Source organism: Alosa pseudoharengus, unplaced genomic scaffold (genome assembly GCF_046254945.1).
Source record: "Alosa pseudoharengus isolate Yale_2024_CS ecotype anadromous, Long Island Sound unplaced genomic scaffold, YU_APseudo_1.1 YU_APseudo_1.1_scf_1, whole genome shotgun sequence".
Lineage (NCBI taxonomy): Eukaryota > Metazoa > Chordata > Actinopteri > Clupeiformes > Clupeidae > Alosa > Alosa pseudoharengus.
This window is the reverse complement of record NW_027468564.1, coordinates 6,065,053-6,087,706: the sequence shown is the minus strand read 5'-3', so window position 1 is coordinate 6,087,706 and position 22,654 is coordinate 6,065,053. Positions and strand designations below refer to the sequence as shown.

The 22,654-nt window shown below is 40.3% G+C and overlaps 1 protein-coding gene across 1 annotated transcript in view; it reads left to right on the top strand.

The window, feature by feature from the left end:
- The first annotated feature begins 4,815 nt into the window (after nucleotides 1–4,815).
- LOC143116662 (NACHT, LRR and PYD domains-containing protein 3-like) overlaps nucleotides 4,816–22,654 on the top strand; it is a 29,716-nt gene continuing 11,877 nt past the window's right edge. Inside the window, exons 1-6 of the mRNA XM_076277931.1 lie at nucleotides 4,816–4,937; nucleotides 5,038–5,160; nucleotides 6,622–6,720; nucleotides 6,825–6,947; nucleotides 19,200–19,313; nucleotides 22,102–22,196. Of these exons, the coding sequence (XP_076134046.1) occupies nucleotides 4,816–4,937; nucleotides 5,038–5,160; nucleotides 6,622–6,720; nucleotides 6,825–6,947; nucleotides 19,200–19,313; nucleotides 22,102–22,196 (676 nt within the window). The remainder of the gene's footprint in view (nucleotides 4,938–5,037; nucleotides 5,161–6,621; nucleotides 6,721–6,824; nucleotides 6,948–19,199; nucleotides 19,314–22,101; nucleotides 22,197–22,654) is intronic.

Here is a 22,654-nt window from a genome sequence, read left to right as displayed (position 1 = left end):
TGTTTCGAAGTGTGGTTCAAAACGCCCATGTCACGTGACCATGGCTTAGTGAGGCTTCGTGGTGTTTCAATTTGGTTTGGACAGGTGCACAGCCTTACCGCGCGAGCCAATTACCCGAGTAAACACCTGTTTGATCTAAATTACAAAGTCCCAGAATGCTTAAAAGTCATTCAAACACATCCTATCTTTGTGGGTTTTTTGTGAGGAGAGAGATTTTGAGAGATATAGCGACATAGAGACATATAGGCCTAGAGATATAGCGATTTATAGTGCATTCTTGTGATTGATAGGTTAGTGATATAGATTAGTTGACAGGCTAGAGACAGACGGTGAGCGATAGTTTAGATAGATATAGTCTAGTGACGTTAATATTTAGATAGTAGCAGAAGTAAAAAAATATATGACTGATGCCTTTATTTCAAGAACAGCTGACCCTTTGAAATACTGGCAGGAGAGGAGAGTGGTTTATCCAAACCTAACTGTGATGGCCAAAAAATATTTGTGCATGCCAGCAACAAGTGTGCCTTGTGAAAGAATTTTTTTCCAAGGCTGGGGAGGTTTATTCAAAAATAAGAAACAGATTAAATGCCAAGATGGCAGAACAACTGTTATTCCTAAATAAAAATGTATGTTGACATACAAAAAATGTGTTGTTTATTTTTCCCATGTTGTACCTGTTTAGTCTAACCTGCTTCACATGTATCCTTTATTTCCCTACAACATGTTCCCAAAAAAAACCCTGGGCCATAAGCATAGCCTACATTTTAAAACCATTGTAGCATTTTCCTCTCCAGTAGTGATGGGTAAATGAAGCCTCGAGCGCTACTCGACACATTTCCCTAATGTGCCGAGTAATGTGCCGAAGCTTCGAAACATGGGAGACAAGGAAAACACAGCGACATCTGGTGGTTTGCATAAATTATCGCAGCCACGAACTATTGAAAAGAATGCCTACAACGTTCAACACTGCCAAAGCTTCGAAATGTTCTCATTCATTACATTAAAAGTGTTGTAAGAAATTTTCATTTCTGTTTGTCTCAATTCAATACAATAAAATACGATTAGGCAACATAACCATCACTCGTTATCACGTGAAGATTGGTGTTTCCGTGGAGGCGTGAAATCATGTGTTATCCCAGTCAATGATCCAATCGGTCTACCATCCACTTAACGCCCGCAGTAGACACTACTTAGCTTCTGAACCAGGACGAAGTATTATCAACCTCAACACGCTATGGACGAGAGTGAAAAGGAAACGACCAGGCACCTAATTAAACCAAACCCTATATGGCCCGACATTGACGTTTCATGAATCAAACTTTCAATAAAAGGAAAATATGTCAGCCATTATTGTTACGCCTACATAGAAATTATTAGCCTGTATTGCTTTTAAATTACATGATTGAAGTTGAGACAAGATTGCAACACAGACACGTTTTAATGTCATTGTTCTAAATGGCAAAGCTTTAGGCTAGGCCTAGGCTATTTCTTCTTTATTTCTATGTGCATGATATTATGGATTATGGACATTTTCCGGAAAGAAAAGAACGTACATTCCCAAACAGAGAAAGCATCCTATATAAAACAGGGCTACCCACAAATTTCGCCTGACTCTTGCAATACAACACAACTCATTCCGACACTAGAGCGGGTGCCCTGGTTCGCGCAATTCAAAGTCTTTGAGTCAAATTCCGAAGCAGTCACGTGGGTGTGTGTCCCAAACGAAGCTTCAGACGTCACACTCACAAACCGAGGCCTCGTTTGTCATCAGTCACGTGATTTTTATGGAAACGACACAAGCCTCGAACCGGGGCTTCATCTGGCACGCCCCTTTCTGCTCGACACAAGCTCCGAAGCCTCGCTTCATTGGGCACATCACTACTCTCCAGCATATTCCAAAGGATAATGTACTATGAAACTGAAATAACAAAACATCTAACTGGCAGATATAAAAAATATTCTAGTTATTGAAGGCATATAGTCTGAAATTTCTAAGCACCAGCAGGGAATCGAACACCGGACGCTCCGGCCGAATGCAAGTGTGTTAACCACTCAACCATGTGGCTGTAGACGAAATCTTGTGTTCCATGTTGGCTATTTATATTCTTCGTCTGAAGCAGTTGTGCTTCACGGTCAAAATATGATGGTGACATCTAGTGGCTAGTTTTGCTAACATGGAGTTACGGGTGTCGGATTGTTTCGAAACCTCGACACATTCCGGCGCAATTGCTTCGAACGTTTCGTTGTTTCACAAAGCCTCGTGCTGCCCATCCCTACTAATAACTGCTTAGCGACAAAATAATACTTACAGCATGCGGTTATGATGACCTTACGGTCGGAACAGCCCCTCGTTTCAGTAACAGCAGCTTAGCAAATCCTGCTTAACTGTCCAAGGTTTTGAAAACTGACTTCGGTGAAATGTGTTGCAAATTAATAACGGAGTGTCGAACTTTGCAGGGATCTTCTGGTAGAAAAACATTATCCATGCCCCTCGAACTTTTGAATCCTTGGGAAGTCTCAGCTTTCTTTGTCGCCTAAGTTTCAGCCTGGAACACTGCATTTACGATCGTGGCTCATTTTCGATGTCCTTGAAGAACTGTCTGCTTTATAATTCCTGTGGAAGTAAACGAGTAGGCAGCTAAACTAGTGTTTGTCTCATCTTCGCTCTCCATTCACGTTCCTGGGCTCAGAGCACCAGTGGGCTGGTCTGTATGTAAATTTTGAGGCGTGACAAATGTACAGGCCAGAGCCAAATAAGGTACCACCTGCGAGTTTGCGTAAACTCGCAGCCTCTTTTGGATTCGCCCGTTTTATGGCGGGAGTTTCGAATTGTGAGATTTGCATAGGAAGGAGGTGTCGGTGGGATTTTGAAGTTCTCTGTATGTCCATTTCACCCACTGAACTATCGCTATTCATCTATGACAAAGTAAACTCGGTTTTGCATTCTATGACCCCTTTAATTATTTTATGGATTTCAGTCGGATCCCTTGGTGTTATGCCGTAAAACCTATCAGTCGGATCCCTTGGTGTTATGCCGTAAAACCTATCAATCTGAACATGCGCGACTCACATTCGGTAGCGACTCACATCGGGGAGTGACAATATCTCCAGAACGGCTTGACGCATATGCTTCAAATTTGGTACAAGTGTTTGTATGGACTCAAAGATTAAGTGAGTTGATGTTGGAGGTCAAAGGTCAAGTCAATGAACACTCTGAGTGCGATATCTCAAGAATGCCTTGACATACATGCCTGAAATTTGGTATGAGTATTTGTATATCTCAAGAACGCCTTGACACACAAGGTCTTTTGGTACGAGGGTTTGTATGTATGTCTTGTGAAGTAAAGTAGGCTAACATTTATTTTGGCTACATGATATTGATGCAACCAAATTACTTATCGTTAAAATTAGGAATTCGCGGGTCGGGTTGGGTTTGGGTCGATGTTAAACGCATATATTGTCAGGTTGGGTGCGGTGGTTTGGATCTCTAAAATGGGTCGGGCGGGCGCGGGATATAAAAAACCCTGACCCGCGCATCACTATCGCACATGTACAAAATGTATGTACAGTACAGGTGTGAAATATCTTTGCACATGTATTGCACATAATATTTCTACAGGTACGAAATGTCTTGGACATGCACAAATTATTTTACACAGTTGCAAAACTTTGTTACACATGTGAACATCTTTTCACAAGCTCAGAATATTAGCCTAATGACTATATTGACTCCATATTATTGATACCATCGCCTTTTATTTATTATTTAATTAATGACATTGTGACATGACATTAAATAGCATAATCTAGTCTATTAGATGCCTTCTACAGACGCTGTACCAGGTTGTGCTGTACCAGGTATTTCTTACAGATAGCTGATTATTGCTTTGTCTTACTGAAAGATGTCTTCAAGTTCACAAACAGGGCACCTCAGTGCTGCTTTTAAAAATTTTGCAAATTCGATAAATAAATAAATAAATAGACAAATACGTAGGGGTATGACGAGATCTTGTGCCACGAGATCTGGCGATACAAAAATGTCACAATATTTCTCGTCAAGGTAAAAATCTGTCTTGTGGAGAATAGGGGTCTGACGGGATCTCGTGCCACGAGATGACGATATACGGCTCTGGTCCGTCTATGGATATTTCTCGTCAAGGTAAAGATCCAGCTGTAACCAGCATGGCTGACGAGTCTGAATAAATTAGCATAGAAGATGCCTCAGCCACTTTTACTTTTTTGTGTAGCAGCATTTAGGGTACAGATTTTTGACATGTTTATATCACGAGAGCTCGTGAGATCTCGTCACATCCCTAGAAATAAGTGAAACAGTGGGTGTTACGACCCCCTGTGCCCTCTTCAGGCTTGGCATAGCCAATGCACTGATAGTGGTGTCCTTGCTTCCACTAATTGGTTAATGGTATACACCTGGGTTAATGGGTTGGGCTATATACAGGGTTGTTTCTCTCTCTCTCTGTCTCTCTCTTGCTGGGTCACTTCTGGGTTAGGCACATTTCTAATTTGAAGACACATTGATAGATTTCTTACACACTTCTTATCTCTTTCTTTATCTTTCACTCCTCTTTTGCAACACCATACTGATGCTTGCATTACACCCACGCACTTACATATATTGTAATTCTCCCCTAGACATCTAGTGAACAGCAATAATTTAATATTTAATGATTGCTTTTAAATAAATATATTTTGGTTGACCAAACCATCTTGTCCGCCTTCCTCTTTTATGTTATGGTCTCGAGCCGGCCGTAACAGTGGGCTAAGACAATATGTCTAAAAATCCTCTTCTTCTCCAGGATGGGGGACACTAGCTCTAACAGCAGGCCTCCCTCCCCTACACCCACCCATGTGTCCATGAAGAGTGATAAGTCCATGGATCCACCAATCACCTTTAGAGGACAAGACTCTTCTACTGGACAGTAAGATCATGACTCTGTGTGTGTGTGTGTGTGTGTGTGCATGTGTAGAGAGAGAGACAGGAATGCAATCCTGATGGAAGTTCCTCTTCTTCTTCTCTAGGATGAGGGGCGCTAGCTCTAACAGGAGGCCTCCCTCCCCTACACCCACCCATGTGTCCATGAAGAGTGATAAGTCCATGGATCCACCAATCACCTTTACAGGAGGAGACTTTTCTATTGAACAGTACGATCATGACTCTGTGTGTGTGTGTTTGTGTGTAGAGTCCAGGGGTCACTTCTGCCAACGTCATCTGATTGAAGGGCCACGTCAGCGTTAAAGAATAATACAAAAAAGAACGGTTATTTCTGAAAATGCAATGTTTTTTTTTCAAATACTACACAAAACTGCAAACAGAAAATGCAAGTCTTTTTTATTTCTTTTTAGACACCTGTGCTAGCAACCTTAGCTTATAAAAAAAATAATGCTAAAAAAATATTAATACAAATTATAAAAACAAACAAAAAGTATAAAAACAGGTATGTGTGTGTTTCACACCAAATAAAAATATTTTCCTCTCATAACTTATTTAAACCTGCATGGCAAACTTTAGGCGCCAGGGTTAGGAAAACAACACCATTGGATTTTGACATCAAAATTTCAAAAGGTTTGAAAGTGGTCAGAGATAAAGTCCTACTGTAAATATAAAAATCTTTGAGTATAAACAAAAGTTTATGAAGGGGGTAAATTTACCCATCTAATTTACCACTGGATGGCAAGCACCTCAAATTATGCACCTTTCAGTAAATACTGGATGTTGAACATATTTGAGCAGGTTTACTTTCTTTTTTGTCATATTACCCATATAACAACTTAACAGGAAAACAGTAGGCCTAAGATGTAAACCAACAATAGTAAACTATTACTAGCCTATAACCACAAACCGTTATTATAGGCCTACAATAAAGTAGCCAAGTAGCCTGGTCAAATCAGTTCCTATCGTGGGTGAATTTGTAGTTGTTCAGAGCCCTATTTTTACTACCCCTGCTGTCTGTACCACGTCCATTACGGACACTATCATCACGATTACCACTGCCACCTCCAGCTATGTTGGGCAGAGGGTCGAAATAAGCATGGCATGCTTAGTGGACACCGTCATATACACGTTAAGACGCACCTCCATTCACAGACGCACTGTGACTATCGCTGTCAATAGTCGATCATAATAAAAGGCAGATATTCTCCTTCAGAATCAGAATAGGTGAATATCATAGCCTACCCTAGACTTCATCACACGTGAACATTTTTTCAACATTTGGTGTAGGCATATTTCTGCTTCAATTTGTGCAAAATTATGGCCTGCATCGCTTCCGCGTCATTACAAACAAATGCACGCCTTCGTGTTTCTCGCGTTGTATTTCCTGAAAACTTTGTGCAGCGAATTTAGGGTTGAATCGAAGCTCTGAATGTCTAGCAACTAGTGGAGGAGAGTACAAATGGGATTTGTCACTGCACTTGGATCTATCGTCTATTTTAACCAGTGTTGTTGTTTGTCGCAATTAAAAATACCCTCAAGGGCCGATTTACATTATTATTTTGACATTAGATCGCGGGCCGGAATTGGGCCGGGCACGAGTTTCAGACCCCTGGTATAGAGAGGAAAGCTATCCTGATGGAAGTTCTTCCCTTCTTCTATAACTCTAACAGCAGGCCTCCCTCCCCTACACCCACCCATGTGTCCATGAAGAGTGATAAGTCCATGGATCCACCAATCACCTTTAGAGGACAAGACTCTTCTACTGGACAGTAAGATCATGACTCTGTGTGTGTGTGTGTGTGTGTGTGTGTACATGTGTAGAGAGAGAGACAGGAATGCAATCCTGATGGAAGTTCCTCTTCTTCTTCTCTAGGATGAGGGGCGCTAGCTCTAACAGGAGGCCTCCCTCCCCTACACCCACCCATGTGTCCATGAAGAGTGATAAGTCCATGGATCCACCAATCACCTTTACAGGACAAGACTCTTCTACTGGACAGTAAGATAATGACTCTCTCTCTCTCTCCCTCTCTCTCTCTCTTTCTTTCTCTCTCTCTCTCTCTCTGTGATGCTGACCTACAGTTTTTCTTAGTGGCTTTTGGTGCATTTCTCAAATCAAAATTTAAATTCTCAAAACTGTCATTCTCAAACCATATCATCTTATCACTTGTGCGCATCATTAAAGCAGTTTCTCCCCATCTTGAACAAATAGCAATGTTTTAGTGCATCCATGCAACTGATTTTGTACAAACTTCTGCTGTTTTTTTTCAATTGCTAATGCCATGTTGTTCAAAATGCACTATGCTAATTCCCTACTGAATAGTCCTACCCCATAAAACAAATTGTGTCATTATATGCAAATGTGTTGAACTAGCTGCCATTACAAAATGTCATAGTCTGTCTACCATATGTGACTTGAACGACAGGATGGATAGAAAGATGTACAGTGGTGCACAGCTCTGACCAATGGGTGTTTTACTGCATATTACTGTTGCACGGTGCACCGATACTACAAAAGTATCGCAATACCCTGAAATTAAAAATGTCACGATGCCTAATTTTATTAGTATCGATACTTTTGAGAATGACCGTGTTCTTTTGAAGTAACATGCGTGTGCACAAGGCATGCTTCTAGCGCCTCCTCCCTAACCTGTGGCTGTGCGTCTTTTCTCCTCACACACACGTAAGCGCAGCTGTCGTGCTATAAACAGCGAGACATGGCTGCTAGTTCAAGTGATGCTATGGTAACACATCATAATAGGCTAATATCAAGTTGATTTGGTCACTTACATCTCACAAGTTTGTGTTGCTAACCTACCTAGGCTGTGGGATTTTGGTCATTTAGGCCTACTATTTGGGTTCAATGTAATTTAGAAATAGGCTAAGCAACCATGGCAAACTTTTACATCTGAAGAGAGATCCTTGCTAACTATCCCGCTAGCTCAGGTCACGTTTGACAATTATTGCTCGCTAAAATCATTAATGAAAGACACTTTAAAAGACACTTTTGTCTTCTATGATCCCAGAAAGATTTTATTCGACTTGTACATTTTTTTAACATTTATTTTATCTAATGACATACAAAACATAATTAATTGCATCCACGTATCCTTATGCGCTATGTGCAACTTTTATTCACTAGACTAAAACTGTGAGACAAGGTCAATTACTCTCACGTATCTCTTAAAGTGACAGGCACTCAATTACACCTACACATCACCAATGTGCACTCAATTAGACCTACACACCACATTAAAGATAAGTGTAATAGTTTAAAAATAGTTATAGTTTGGGGGGCACTGTGGTGCAGCAGGCTACAGCGTCCGTACCATACACGGGTCCGAGTGCCCACGGGGACCCAGGTTCGAGTCCGACCTGCGGTCATTTCCCAATCCCACCCCATCTCTCTCTCCCATTCACTTCCTGTCTGTCTTCACTGTCCTATCATAATAAAGGCAAAAAGCCCAAAAATATACTTAAAACAAAAAATAAAAATTAGTTATAGTTTTAGAATACCGTATTTTCCGGACTATAAGTCGCTCCTGAGGATAAGTCGCATCAGTCAAAAAATGTGTCATGAACAGGAAAAAAACATATATAAGTCGCACCGGACTATAAGTCGCATTTATTTAGAAATGTATTTCACAAAATCCAAAACCAAAAACAGAGACTATGTAACTGGATTATTGAGGACAAAAAGATTCATGTTAATGACGACGAAGGAGTGAAGGCAGCCAAGAGGAGGGCAGGAAGGTAATTGCAAAGCAAAAGATTCACTGAAAGAAAATGCCATGTGGTAGACAAAAATGTATCTAAAATGTGGAGAATACAATGCAAAGCAAAAGATTCACTGAAAGAAAATGCCATGTGGTAGACAAAAATGTGTCTAAAATGTGGAGAATACAATGCAATCAAGCATTTTGGGCGATGTGGAGTCACAAGCTGGCAGCAGATTAAATGCTCACGAGAGAGAAAAAGATGCAGTTTTAAAAGGACGTGACCGAAGCAAGCAGGCGATAGGCCTATAGGCCCAACGGTAATTGTAAAGCAATTTACAAAAGATTCACTGAACAAAAATGCTGATATGATACATGAAAATTTAGCTAAAAATGTGGAGAATGCAATGCAATCAAGCATTTTGGGCGATGTGGAGTCACAAGCTGGCAGCAGATTAAATGCTCACGATAGAGAAAAAGACGGTTTTAAAAGGACGTGACCGAAGCTGAGGCAAGCCAGGCAATAGGCCTATAGGCCCGACGATAATTGTAAAGCAATTTACAAAAGATTCACTGAACAAAAATGCTGATGTGGTACATGAAAATGTAGCTAAAAATGTGGAGAATGTAATGCAATCAAGCATTTTGGACGATATATTGTCACAAGCTGCATGGCAGAATAGGCAACAACAGGCCGATGTGCGTTTTATTTGGAGACTGTTTTGCGCGACAGAGACTGAGTTTGCTGCTGATATTCTGGGGATAGGCCTAGCCAATGTACGACTTTTGCCTTTTAATATATTTGCTGCATTAGATCAGCATTTTGGACGATGTGGAGAGACAAGCCGGCAGCAGAGAGAGAAAAATGATGCGATTTTAAAAGGACGTGCAGACCGAAGCTGCAGGTGATATTTAGAAATTTATTTCACAAAATCCAAGACTAAGAACAGACAGACTATGTAACTAGACACATTGAGGCCAAAAATATTGAAAATTCTACAGGGAATGTTGAAGACGAAGGAGTGAATAGTGGCAAGAGGCAAGCCGAAGGCTGCTGACAAGTGCCCGACGCTATTTACAAAAGATTCACTGAACAAAAATGCTGATGCTAGCAGCAGAACAGATGCTTGCTGGCCACCTCCAGAGCGAGAGAAAAAAAAGATGAGCATTTACCAGGGCCTAAATTTCAGCGCGGGATTGTGGGATTGCGGATATTGCGCATAAATTATTACTAAGTATTGAGCATACTAATAAAAGTCCCGCAGCTCTAGCCATCATAATGCGAGAAATTCCCACACATTTTACTGCGCTGTCTGACGTTAATCTAATAATGGAGCGGCCTGAATGCGGGACTATTGACTGGACGGACCAACTCTGACTTCAATTGAACCCCATGCAGACACACACACACGTGCGCGCAGGACCTCTCTCTCTTTGCTCTCTCTCAGCAGGATTTGTCACCGCTAAAGTCAAATTATAGCCTATAGGTGCTTCTACATCAACCGCTATCAACAGGAAAGGAAAACAAACGTTTAGCAATCAGGAACCGTCAGGAATTTTGCAAACACAGAAGCATGACAGCCTATAATATAACGCGAGAGAACATGGATGTGTTCTCCATTTGAGGAACGTTATAATCGATTGCGGACGTGAACAGACAGCTACAGACACAGAGCGCATAGTAGGCCTACTTTCACTTTCTGTGCGTATTCACATGAAGGATAATTAGTGGGGGAGCCACTGAAGCACATCTTCAACTGGAGTCTACGTCTCGGACAAGTTCCAACACTGTGGAAGACATCATGTCTCACCCCCGTCCCTAAGAAGCCGCACCCCAGTGAGCTTAATGACTTCAGGCCTTTCGCTCTAACATCACATGTGATGAAGACACTGGAGCGACTGGTATTAGGTATGCTCAGACCCCAGGTACGCCATGCACTAGACCCGTTACAGTTTGCATACCAGGAGAAAGTGGCCGTGGACGATGCCATCACTTATCTTCTACACAGGACACATACTCACCTAGACAAGGGGAAAAGTGCTGTGAGAATCATGTTCTTTGATTTCTCAAGTGCTTTTAACACCATCCAACCCCTCAGACTGGGAGACAAGCTCTTGCAGATGGGTGTGGACGCTCACCTGGTAACCTGGATTACAGACTACCGAGCGGCCACAGTTCGTCAGACTGAAGAACTGTCTCTCTGACACTGTGATCAGCAGCACCGGAGCTCCACAGGGAACTGTGCTCTCTCCAGTCCTGTTCACCCTGTACACATCTGACTTCTGCTACAACACCGAGTCATGCCACATGCAAAAGTTTTCTGACGATACTGCAATTGTGGGGTGTATCAGGGACGAGCAAGAGGAGGAGTACAGGAGCCTGGTGGAGGACTTTGTGCAATGGTGCAAACTCAATCACCTTCAACTCAACACTTCAAAGACCAAGGTGGTGGATTTCCGCAGGTCTAAGCCCGCTCTGCTACCAGTCTCCATTGATGGGGTCAACGTGGAGGTGTTAAGCACCTACAAGTATCTGGGTCTCCACCTGGACAATAAACTGGACTGGTCAGCCAACACTGACGCACTCTACAAGAAAGGGCAGAGCAGGCTGTACTTCCTGAGGAGGCTGCAGTCCTTAAATGTGTGCAGCAAGCTCCTCAGGATGTTCTACCAGTCTGTTGTGGCCAGCGTCCTCTTCTATGCTGTGGTATGTTGGGGAGGAAGCACAAAGAAGAAGGATGAGGGGCGAATTGACAGGCTGGTAAGGAAAGCTGGCTCTGTAGTGGGAGCTGAACTGGAGTGCATCACTTCAATATCTGACAAAAGGACTCTGAACAAACTGATCAACATCTTTCACAATGAATGCCATCCACTCTACAGCACTATTAAAAAGCAAAAGAGCTTGATCAGCTGGAGATTTCGCTCACTGACTTGCACAACAGACAGACTGAGGAAGTCATTTGTCCCCAGGGCCATTGAACTGTGCTTCACTAAAGGGAAGAGGAGAGATAGACTTCTCTGCTTAGTCTGTCTGCCTCTCCACCCTCTCCATGTTTGAGTACTGACTGCCCACTATTGCTTTACTACTGTTTTACTACTGTTTTACTAATGTCCACAGCCTAATGGTTTTACTACTGCTTTCCTGCTACACTGTTTTTCATGTTTTTCATGCTATATTAGCACACATGATCAATGGCCTCTGCTACAATAATACTGAATGGCTGTAATCCTATTACCTCAACTTGTTCTTGCACAGACATAGTTTTTTATATTACTTTGTCTACATTATACTTTGCTCTCCTATCTGTCCATATTATTTATGCTTATTATTGCACTGCTGGACTAATGTTTGACTACTTTTTGCACCTTCACCATGACACTCACTCTCTTTAGCACCTTACCATGCATACATAACTAAAGGACTACTGTTGGACTACTTTTTGCACCTTCACCATGACACTCACTCTCTTGAGCACCTTACCATACACACAAAACTACAGGACTACTGTTGGACTACTTTTGCACCTTCACTCACTCTCTTGAGCACCTTACCATGCACACAGAACTACAGGCCCTGTCACTACAAGCGTCTCATGCTTGATCACCCTCAAGCACACTGGATTTTCTACATTTAATTTATATAGTATATTTAGTATTTAGCTTTGTTAGTTTTTCTTATCTCCTACTGTCTCTATTGTACAGTGGAGTTTGGTTATATGTTTATACTTATACTTATATTTACCATTTCTTCTGTAAGTGCATGTTGTGTGTGATGTCTGTATGCTACTGAGACCCCCTGAATTTCCCCTTGGGTATCAATAAAGTATCTATCTATCTATCTAGTAGCAAAACAGCGATCAAATATTACATGGCAGTGAGTTTTGTTTTCAAATGTTTTCATGCATGTCTAGATAACGGGTGAGGAATGTAGAGGACAGACTATACTTTTCGTTTGGAGCGGCACAGGCCCGGGGTGGGTAATCGGGAGAATTCCCGGTGGGCCGCTTCACTTTTGGGCCGGTCGAGGAAAAAAATATTGACATTTGTCACGTTAGTCTAACTTCTCTTAAAGTAGGCTACACGTTCCGCATTCTGTGCATGGCACCGTTGCCTCTGCATGGGTTGTAGCCTACTGTGTGAGGGAGTTCTCCCCTCCCAAAGAGAGTTGGTTGGGTCCATATTGCTCGTCTTTTCCAAAAAAGTTTTCTCAGATACGGATAGCCGGGCCGGTCCTACAGTAGCCATAAGCGTCAGGACGGATGGATGGTAGAAAGAGGCCAGGAGGGACTGAAACGGCCAGGTAGATGCTGCTAAATGTGCCAAGCTTCTAGATTAGGCCTACAGACAAAAGTGGCAACTGGTAAAGGGGTATTTCCCAGAATTGGGGCCTATTTCTGTCCACAGGGTGTAATTCTATTAAAAACACATTAAATCTAATAATGTTTAGCATCACTAATTAGTATAAAGAAAAACAAGCCTAGACTGTTTTAATGGTTGCTCCTACTCATGATTTAGACACATTTTATTGGTGTTTTATGGTACAATATCAGTGTTTTGGTGTTGTCTGCAACCAGAGTTTTCACATATTGTGCCATATCTCAAACATTATTTATCAAAAATGAATTAAAAAAATCATGCATATGAATTAAATGTTATCTGAACTAATGAACTGCATGCACACATTATGCATATATATGCATTTCCTGCTTTATTTTGCTTAATGTTTACCTGTCCCATGGTTTAGCCGTCATTACCAGCACACTCTACATAAAGACACTTTGCTACTGTTTTTTCATCAAAAAAATATTTGGTAACCATGGTCACCTAATATCACAGTGGAATACATGGGTGTCAAGCAGAAAGATTGATGCCTTGATGTCCAGAAACATAAGAAAATCTACTCTTTATCCCTCATTTTGGGCATGTACACTTATTATGTGTCATTACCATACGCATTGTATTTCTGTATTTTTGAATATTCCTGAAATTTTTAAATTATTTTAATAGTTTAAATGATGTACATTACATGTAGAAAGCTAGCTACACTTGCATGGTGATAATTTTTGCTTCTCAGGGTAGTTTTTCTGTATAAATGTCATCACCAACACAGTCATTACCAGCACATTATAGGTTGAAATGTAGTGGTAATGACGACTGTGTTGGTGATGACATTTTTGCAGATACATTTAAAGTACTCTTTTTAAAAGAAATACGTTTTTTTTTTTCACAAAGTCAATTCAACTTGGGTTTCTAAATTATAAACATTTAATTGCCATAGATTACGATCAGAAATTTGTCATCACCGCAACAAATGTCATTACCAGAACTGCAATGTCATCACCATCACCATGCATATTTTTGCCAATAGATTATGTATAAATTACAATAAATTACATTAATTAGATATTTTTGACAATGTTGGACAGTCTAAATTGCCACTGGATGAAAACAGATATGATATATGGTATTTATTTCAAATAAATGAAATTCCAAGCCAGGGTCGAGTGAAAAAATCAAAAAATAAGATACTTAAACGACTATAATTCATGTTGTAAGTAAAATTCAACAATTCTAATAAGTTCAAGATAAAATAGACTTCATGTGAAACCATAATTGATCATTGATTGATCATTGATTGACCATTTCATCTTTAAAATGTACATATTAGATGATGTGATGGTAATGACATTTACCTGAAAAATGACAAAAAATCATAAATTCCCTTATATTGTGGTCTCAACCAAGCTCACAAGGTTACTCCTATCAAAATGACTGATAACTTGATGCATACCAATTAGTAAAATTTTGAATTTTATTTTTCAAAATTTCAGTAACCCAAATAGGCCCGAAATCTGAGAAATGCCCAAAGAGAGATAGCTATAGGCAATGATTAGCAGTTATTGGGCTAATATTGGACGTTTGTAACGTTGTCAAGCTATTTGCAAGCAACATATTACATTTCTTAAAATATTAGCCTTTTGTATCCGATTCATAGACTTTGCAGTATGAAAATATTAATAACAAAACTGAAGTTTGATCTGTGTAGGCCTATGCGGTAAAAATTGTAGCCTCTGAGCAGCAGATCAACCAGTCGACCACTGAAAATGATGAGCCCGAAATTAGTGATAAGGAGGCCATGACTACAGGGACAAGTAGAGAGGATAAATTAAAGTTATTTAATGTAAGAAAGAGCCAAATATGTATGCTACATGATGAACCTATATGCCTTGTTTGCTTAAAAGAGGGTGTAGTAAAGGAGTAGGCTAAATCACCAAACAACAATATAGCCTACCCATGCAAAAAACATGTAGCCTAAACATTAGTTCAATATGCCTCTTTGTGGAAGCGTGGGATAGGCTAAATTTCAAAGGCTTTCTTTCTGTCTTTCTTTCTGTTTTTGTTAACTTGTGGAATAGTGGAATATTATTTGTTAACTTCTCAGTTGAAGTGAATTAATATAACCTTTACACATTTGTTGAACCATGGTACTAATAAAAACTACAGGATAGTAAGAGCTGACATGTTGCTTCATTTATCCAATTTCCACCACTATGGAAAACGTGGGCCGGTCTTGGGCCTGAAACTCCCGGGCTGAAAAGTGGCCCCACTCCGGCCCTGGAGCGGCATATCGGTAGGCTTTCAATGGCAATGGTTCACTATTACATTTTATGTATGAAAGAGTGTCAGGATTTCCATCCGCTTATTGCGAGATAAGGCATCCGCTTTCATTCATTCATGGAACGTGTGCGGTGCTGCAAGGGAAACCTTATTCCGTATAGCCAAAGAGGTCTAAGATAGCCTAAATTTAGTTATTTTTTAAATTATGCATGATTTACTTTTTTATAAAATTCGTAGGCTGATGCCTGGCAGCAACAATTGTGTTTAAATGTAGGTTATTGCTTCAGCCTCTAGCTCAGAAAGGGGCTGCGTGCGACTGGTAGCTTGAGAACAACGTGTTGGAGACTCATGGTGTAGGACGATGACTTTTCATTGGCAACAATATATATTCCGGAAATTATAGTCCGGAAAATACGGTAGTTTTTAAATTGCTAAATATATTTACTAGTAATTATGCAGAATATATGAAATATGACATAAGCCATCATTTTCCATGTGTGTTTGTGTGGAGAGAGTGAAGCAGAATCTGGGATGGCCACTGGTGTGAATGATCCCACTACAGTATATTCAATATTACTGATGATGATGTCAAGGTGGTGGGGCCCCCAAATCAAATACATTTTTTGAAAAGTAACGAAGAAGTATCGAATCGCAATTCTTGACTTGGTATCGGTATCGAAACATTAATTTTGGTATCGTGACAACACTAGTGCATATTGGTACCGTATTTTCCGGACTATAAGTCACACTTTTTTTTTTTCTTAGTTTGGCTGGTCCTGCGACTTATAGTCAGGTGCGACTTATATATGAAAAAAATATATAATTCAATGTTTTTAAATGTTAATTTATATTAACTGACATGAACCCTACGTGAAACATTAAGTTTACAGCCGCGAGAGAGCGTTCTCAAATGCACACATCCTGTGCACTTTCAGTCAGAGATTAGTGCTTGCTATGCCTGAAACACACGTGCATACCTAAATCCTCAAATTATAGCCGGGATTCTATTTATTTTATAATTTTGCTTCAATTTAAAAAAAAGTCATTGTCCTACACCATGAGTCTCCAACACGTTGCTCTCGTTGCTCTCAAGCTACCAGTCGCATGCCGCCCCCTTCTGAGCTAGAGGCTGAAGCAGTAACCTACATTTAAACACAATTGTTGCTGCCAGGCATCAGCCTATTAATTTTATAAAAAAGTAAATCATGCATAATTTAAAAAATAAGGTCCTGCGACTTATAGTCAGGTGCGACATATATGAAAAAAATATATAATTCAATGTTTTTAAATGTTCATTTATATTAACTGACATGAACCCTACGTGAAACATTACGTTTACAGCCGCGAGAGAGCGCTCTCAAATGCACACATCCTGTGCACTTTCAGTCAGAGATTAGTGCTTGCTATGCCTGAAACACACGTGCATACCTAAATCCTCAAATTATGGCCGGGATTCTATTTATTTTATAATTTTGCTTCAATTTAAAAAAAGTAATTGTCCTACACCATGAGTCTCCAACACGTTGCTCTCATTGCTCTCAAGCTACCAGTCGCATGCCGCCCCCTTCTGAGCTAGAGGCTGAAGCAGTAACCTACATTTAAACACAATTGTTGCTGCCAGGCATCAGCCTATGAATTTTATAAAAAAGTAAATCATGCATAATTTAAAAAATAACTAAATTTAGACCTCTTTGGCTATACGGAATAAGGCTTCCCTTGCAGCACAGCACACGTTGAATGAATGAAAGCGGATGCCTTATCTCGCAATAAGCGAATGGCAATCGAAATCCCGACACTGTATGAAACTTAATAGTGAGGCATTAAATACCTCACAGATTTCAGTGGTCATCAGCCCCGATATTTAGCAATATAATCAAACAGTCCAAACGTAAATTACATCTCAAATTGAACATCTGCTTTTGATAGCCTACCCATGCCGCTACAAACGAAAAGTAGGCCTATGTCTCACAATAAAACGCAAGAAGTAAAGGCCTATAGCTGACTCGAATACAAGCCATGGCCAAGTAAAGGTGTTGTGTTTTGTGCAGCCTAAATAAAAGACCCCAGCCATCATTTGAGGATTTACGAGTCTCCTAAACATTCCTCACCCGTTATCTAGACATGCATGAAAACATTTGAAAACAACACTCACTGCCATGTAATATTTGATCGCTGTTTTGCTACTAATTATCTTTCACGTAATGGATACGCACAGAAAGTGAAAGTAGGCCTACTGTGCGCTCCGTGTCTGTAGCTCTCTGTTCATGTCCGCAATCGATTATAACGTTCCTCAAATGGAGAACACATCCATGTTCTCTCGCGTTATAGGCTGTCATGCTTCTGTGTCTGCAAAATTCCTGACGGTTCCTGATCGCTAAACGTTTGTTTTCCTTTCCTGTCGATAGCGGTTGAAGTTGAAGCACATAGTTTATAATTTGACTTCAGCGGTGACAAATCCTGCTGAGAGAGAGAGAGAGAGAGCAACGAGAGAGGGGAACCCCCAAAATGGCGCGCACGTGTGTGTGTGTCTGCATGGGGTTCAATTGAAGTCAGAGTTGGTGCGTCCAGTCAATAGTCCAGCATTCAGGCCGCTCCATTATTAGATTAACGTCAGACAGCGCAGTAAAATGTGTGGGAATTTCTCGCATTATGATGGCTAGAGTTGCGGGACTTTTATTATTATGCTCAATACTAAGTAATAATTTATTTGCAATACCGCGCTGAAATTTAGGCCCTGGTTTTAAATGCACATCTTTTTTTTCTATCGCTCTCTTGGAGGTGGCCAGCCGAGCAATTGTTCTGCTGCCAGCTTGTGCCAATATATCGTCCAGAATGCTTGACTGCATTGCATTCTCCACATTTTTAGCTACATTTTCATGTTCCACATCAGCATTTTTGTTCAGTGATTTTTTGGCAAATTGCTTTACAATTAGTGTCGGGCCCTTGTCAGCAGCCTTCGGCTTGCCTCTTGCCACTATTCACCCCTTCGTCTTCAGTAACATTTCCTGTAGAATTCTCAATATTTTTGGCCTCAATGTGTCTAGTTACATAGTCTGTCTGTTCTTGGTCTTGGATTTTGTGAAATAAATGTCTAAATATCACCTGCTTGCAGCAGCTTTGGTCTGCACGTCCTTTTAAAACACATCTTTTTCTCTCTCATGAGCATTTAATCTGCTGCCAGCTTGTGACTCATCACATCGCCCAAAATGCTTGATTGCATTGTATTCTCCACATTTTAGATACATTTTGGTCTACCACATGGCATTTTCTTTCAGTGAATCTTTTGCTTTGCAATTACCTTCCTGCCCTCCTCTTGGCTGCCTTCACTCCTTCGTCTTCATTAACATGGATCTTTTTGTCCTCAATAATCCAGTTACATAGTCTCTGTTTTTGGTTTTGGATTTTCTGATATACATTTCTAAATAAATGCGACTTATAGTCCGGTGCGACTTATATATGGGTTTTCCCTGTTCATGATGCATTTTTTGACTGATGCGACTTATACTCAGGAGCGACTTATAGTCTGGAAAACACTGTATTTTTTCATTTGCATAATACTGTAAAAGCCTTTGTTTTCTGGCTTGATGGCTGTCAACAGAAAATGCATTGTTCATTAGTAAAATAATAATTACAAAGTAGACTGTCATACTGACAAGACAAAACAGTCTGACTATCTTGACATGATTTTGATGGCACTGACAGTTTCATTAATATAAATATTTGCTTTTGAGGCGTAAACAAAGCATTTTGAGCAAGATGCATGTTTTTGCAGTTTGCTGTAATTGTTTTGACAAATGCACTAACTGTTGTCCAAATGTTAATGATGATTCGAGAAATGCACCAAAGCGAAAACTGTAACCATTGGAAAGATGTGTTGGCTAAATCAATTGGCTTTGTATCACCCTATATATAACCAGACCACAGACACTCGGACCAGTGTCTCCAGTGCCCAGCTGTCTGTCTATGAAAAGTGATGCATCCCTGAGGGGGCTTCTCAAGTGCAGCAGTGGACCACCGCAGTCTGATCCTAAGTGAGTTGTTACATGTTACATTTTACAGTTTAATGTTTTACACAGTTTATAGCAGGGGTACTCAATAGGCGGACAATCACAGCAACTGTAACAGCCAGCTGTCAATGCCCTGCTAGTGGTACACCTTGATATTTCGTGAGTTTCTGCCTGAGTAATGTCAAAACAAGTAACCATAAGTTATTGTTAATTCCTGGTTCTCTTGTTCTCCAAAGAGCAACTTGCAGGTTGAAAACCTCTAAAAACCATAGTGTAGATAAACGATGAAGGAACTAGATTCTCAGGGGGAAAAAAAATACAACTATGCCAGAAACAATATATTGTGAGAAAATTGTGGGAATATTTATTCTGCCTCTATAAACCACTAACCGGAAGTGAGGTAACAGAGGGTAAACAGGACAAGTTCAATGAATGGTGTAAAGGATCCCGACACAGACTCAGAGGAGATTATAAACAACTAAAACACCCGTGACGGGCCACAGCTCTATAACTATGAGCCACCTATGCGAGATAGGGGCCAGGGAGAGAACACGGTAAGGAACAACGGACAGAGGAGAGAAGTAGGGTTTTGGTGAGTGACTCAGTGATAACGGTGGCTAACGTCTTTCACATTATCTTGATATCGTTTAACAAAACAAATCTGCTTTAGCAATCATACTTTCGACGTTGCTGTTGATCAAATATCCACATAGATTTCCTTCTAGATTTAAAGTCCTATTGGAGTAATCACAATATTTCACCACAATTGGGCAGCATGGCAAATAACAACAAACTGTTTGGCGACCCATATTTCTTCTGTCGCAACCTTCTGCCAGAAAAGTTTCAAAGTTATTTATGAGCAGAGCTATGTACCCAAGCAAATTTTCGATTCGGGGAACGTTCCGCAGACCTTCGCGGAAGGATGCAGGAACGTTCGCTGCTAATGTTCCCTCACAGTGGTTCAGGAAAGTTTTCTTGACAGCACCGGAACGTTCCTTCATGGTTAAGTCTTTGGTTCCGGGAACGTTTGCGGAATGTTCTTTGAATCATGTTTAAAACTCCAGCAGAAAAAAAAAAACGGTTCCAGTTTGCGGAACGTTCTTTGAACCATGTTTAAAACTCGAGCAGAGAAAAATCATAGCCTACTAGGTGGGTGCCGCTGAGTATGATTTGGTTTTGGAGATAGATCAAGTGTAAATCCAATTATCATTCATTCATCATTAATATTCATCATGGTTATGGGATTTGGCAGACGCCTTTGTCCAAAGCGACACACAAATACAAACAAATACAAAACAGTACAATACTTAAATTTAACAGGGAACAATTATTTTTTAAACAATATCAATTCAATCAATAGCCTAAATAAATAAACAATGAAAATGAAGGAAAATAGCAATAATAAACAATAATGTCCATTCAATCAATAATATAATAACAATAACAATAGCATGGTAAGACTACATTAAGGAGAATATCAATAAAAACAACAATGTCAATCAACAGGTTAATGAAAATAAACAATGCTATACAAACCATAACAGAAGCACTTAATGAACTAAGTACATGTTGAACGGATATGCCTTTAGACCCCTCTTGAAAGACCCAAAACTATCACAGGAACGGAGGGGACTCATACATTTTGGAACATCTCGCCCAGGGGGCGGGGTTACATCCTGCGTCACATCTCGTCGACGAGGGTTGGCGTACACTATAGCGCGCACAGAGCTAGCGAACCTAGGTCTTAAATCTAACAAGTTATGCCTATTACAACAAGCTTTTTGATGGATAAGTGGTGTTTAATTTCCATAATCTTTGTTTAGTGAACACATAAAAACATTAGTTTGTAAGATAAATCAAGAATTACGATCTTTGAGTTTGTTTATCGTTACCTAGCAACCGATAGCCTGACGAGCCCGACCCACATCAAGATGTCTGGGGACTCGCCATTTGCAGTGCTCAGTCCGAGGGGCGGGATAAACGGTTGTCTTTCAAATTCCCTCTGCATTCAATAGGATACTGCTACAACTCATGAGTCCCATGTGTTTTCCCACCAGCGGAGCTAGTTCGCTAGTTGATCAAACTTTTGCCAACTTATAAAAAGCTTAACTCGTGTTACACTGTTTGCCAGCAGCAGCATCCATCTTCTTTGTTTTCAAGTAGCAGGGAATTCACACCGAACCATCGCAACTCTGCCATCATTATGTTAAGACCGCCTACCGACTCTATACACAATGTGATTGGCCTGATCGAAGTTGAATTTTTCCAGCTCGTAAGCCAATGGAGAGTTGCTAGACTACCCTGGCTGCAAATAGACCTCTGAAGTTCGCCTACAAAAAAGCTGCCATCTTTGACATCCGGTATCTGACGATTTTTCCTATGGGAAAATAACATGGTGATTTTGAATTATCGCACCTGTTAAACTCTCGCGGGGATGAAAAAGTCTAAAATGCAGACGTTTTCCTGAACACACTTTTGTCCTCTGCCTTCGAGTGGATACTGTGATCTCCGGTACGTGAAAGCGGCACACTTAGATTTTTGCTACCCCAGAGCTAACTTGCAATGCAACTTGCCATAGGTAGTTAGCTTCAATTAACAACCGGATATCCTTATATGGGCAAAGATGGCCGTTTTGGTTCTTTTTTGTAGGCGAACTTCAGAGGTCTATTACATTTGCTGCCGCTAGGGCGCATCTAGACTTCTAGGCTAAGCAACCGAAGCTTTAAGTGTGAAAAATTATTGCAAATTCACTATGTGCAAGATGTGCCTAGAGGAGCGAGATTTGACCTAAGGATCTTTGGTTCAAATCCAGCATCAATCATTCTGCCAATGTTAGTTTTGGACTGGATATTTACATGGCAACACAAAAGGTTGTAAAATGGAAAATGACTTGCAACCCAAAGTCGGGTAGGATTTTTTGCTCAAAGTCTTGTACCCAACTACCCAACGTCACCATCATATTCTCCAACCACTTGCAACAACACAAGACTAATCTCACTCTCATTACATATACTAAATTAACACTGTAGTATGCAGTTCTAATAACTTATTTATGCATTTCCTGTATTTGTTTTCTGAGCTGATCTCATAAACACACTTTTCGGAGGTTGGGATTGTTAAACTTGGGTCCTAAGTTTATGGCTGGCGTGAAGGCATAATTACTCCCACATTAAAGAAAACCGAAAACAAAAACAATTTGTAGCAGAACACATTCATCTTGACACTAAAGGCCTTTTAAGGTAGAGCAATAAATCATCAATGTACTAATATGATGATTAATATATGTTAAGGCTACATGTGTGTTCTTATACTAATATTCATAAACATATGATGATTCATACATGTTAAGGCTACATGTGTGTTTT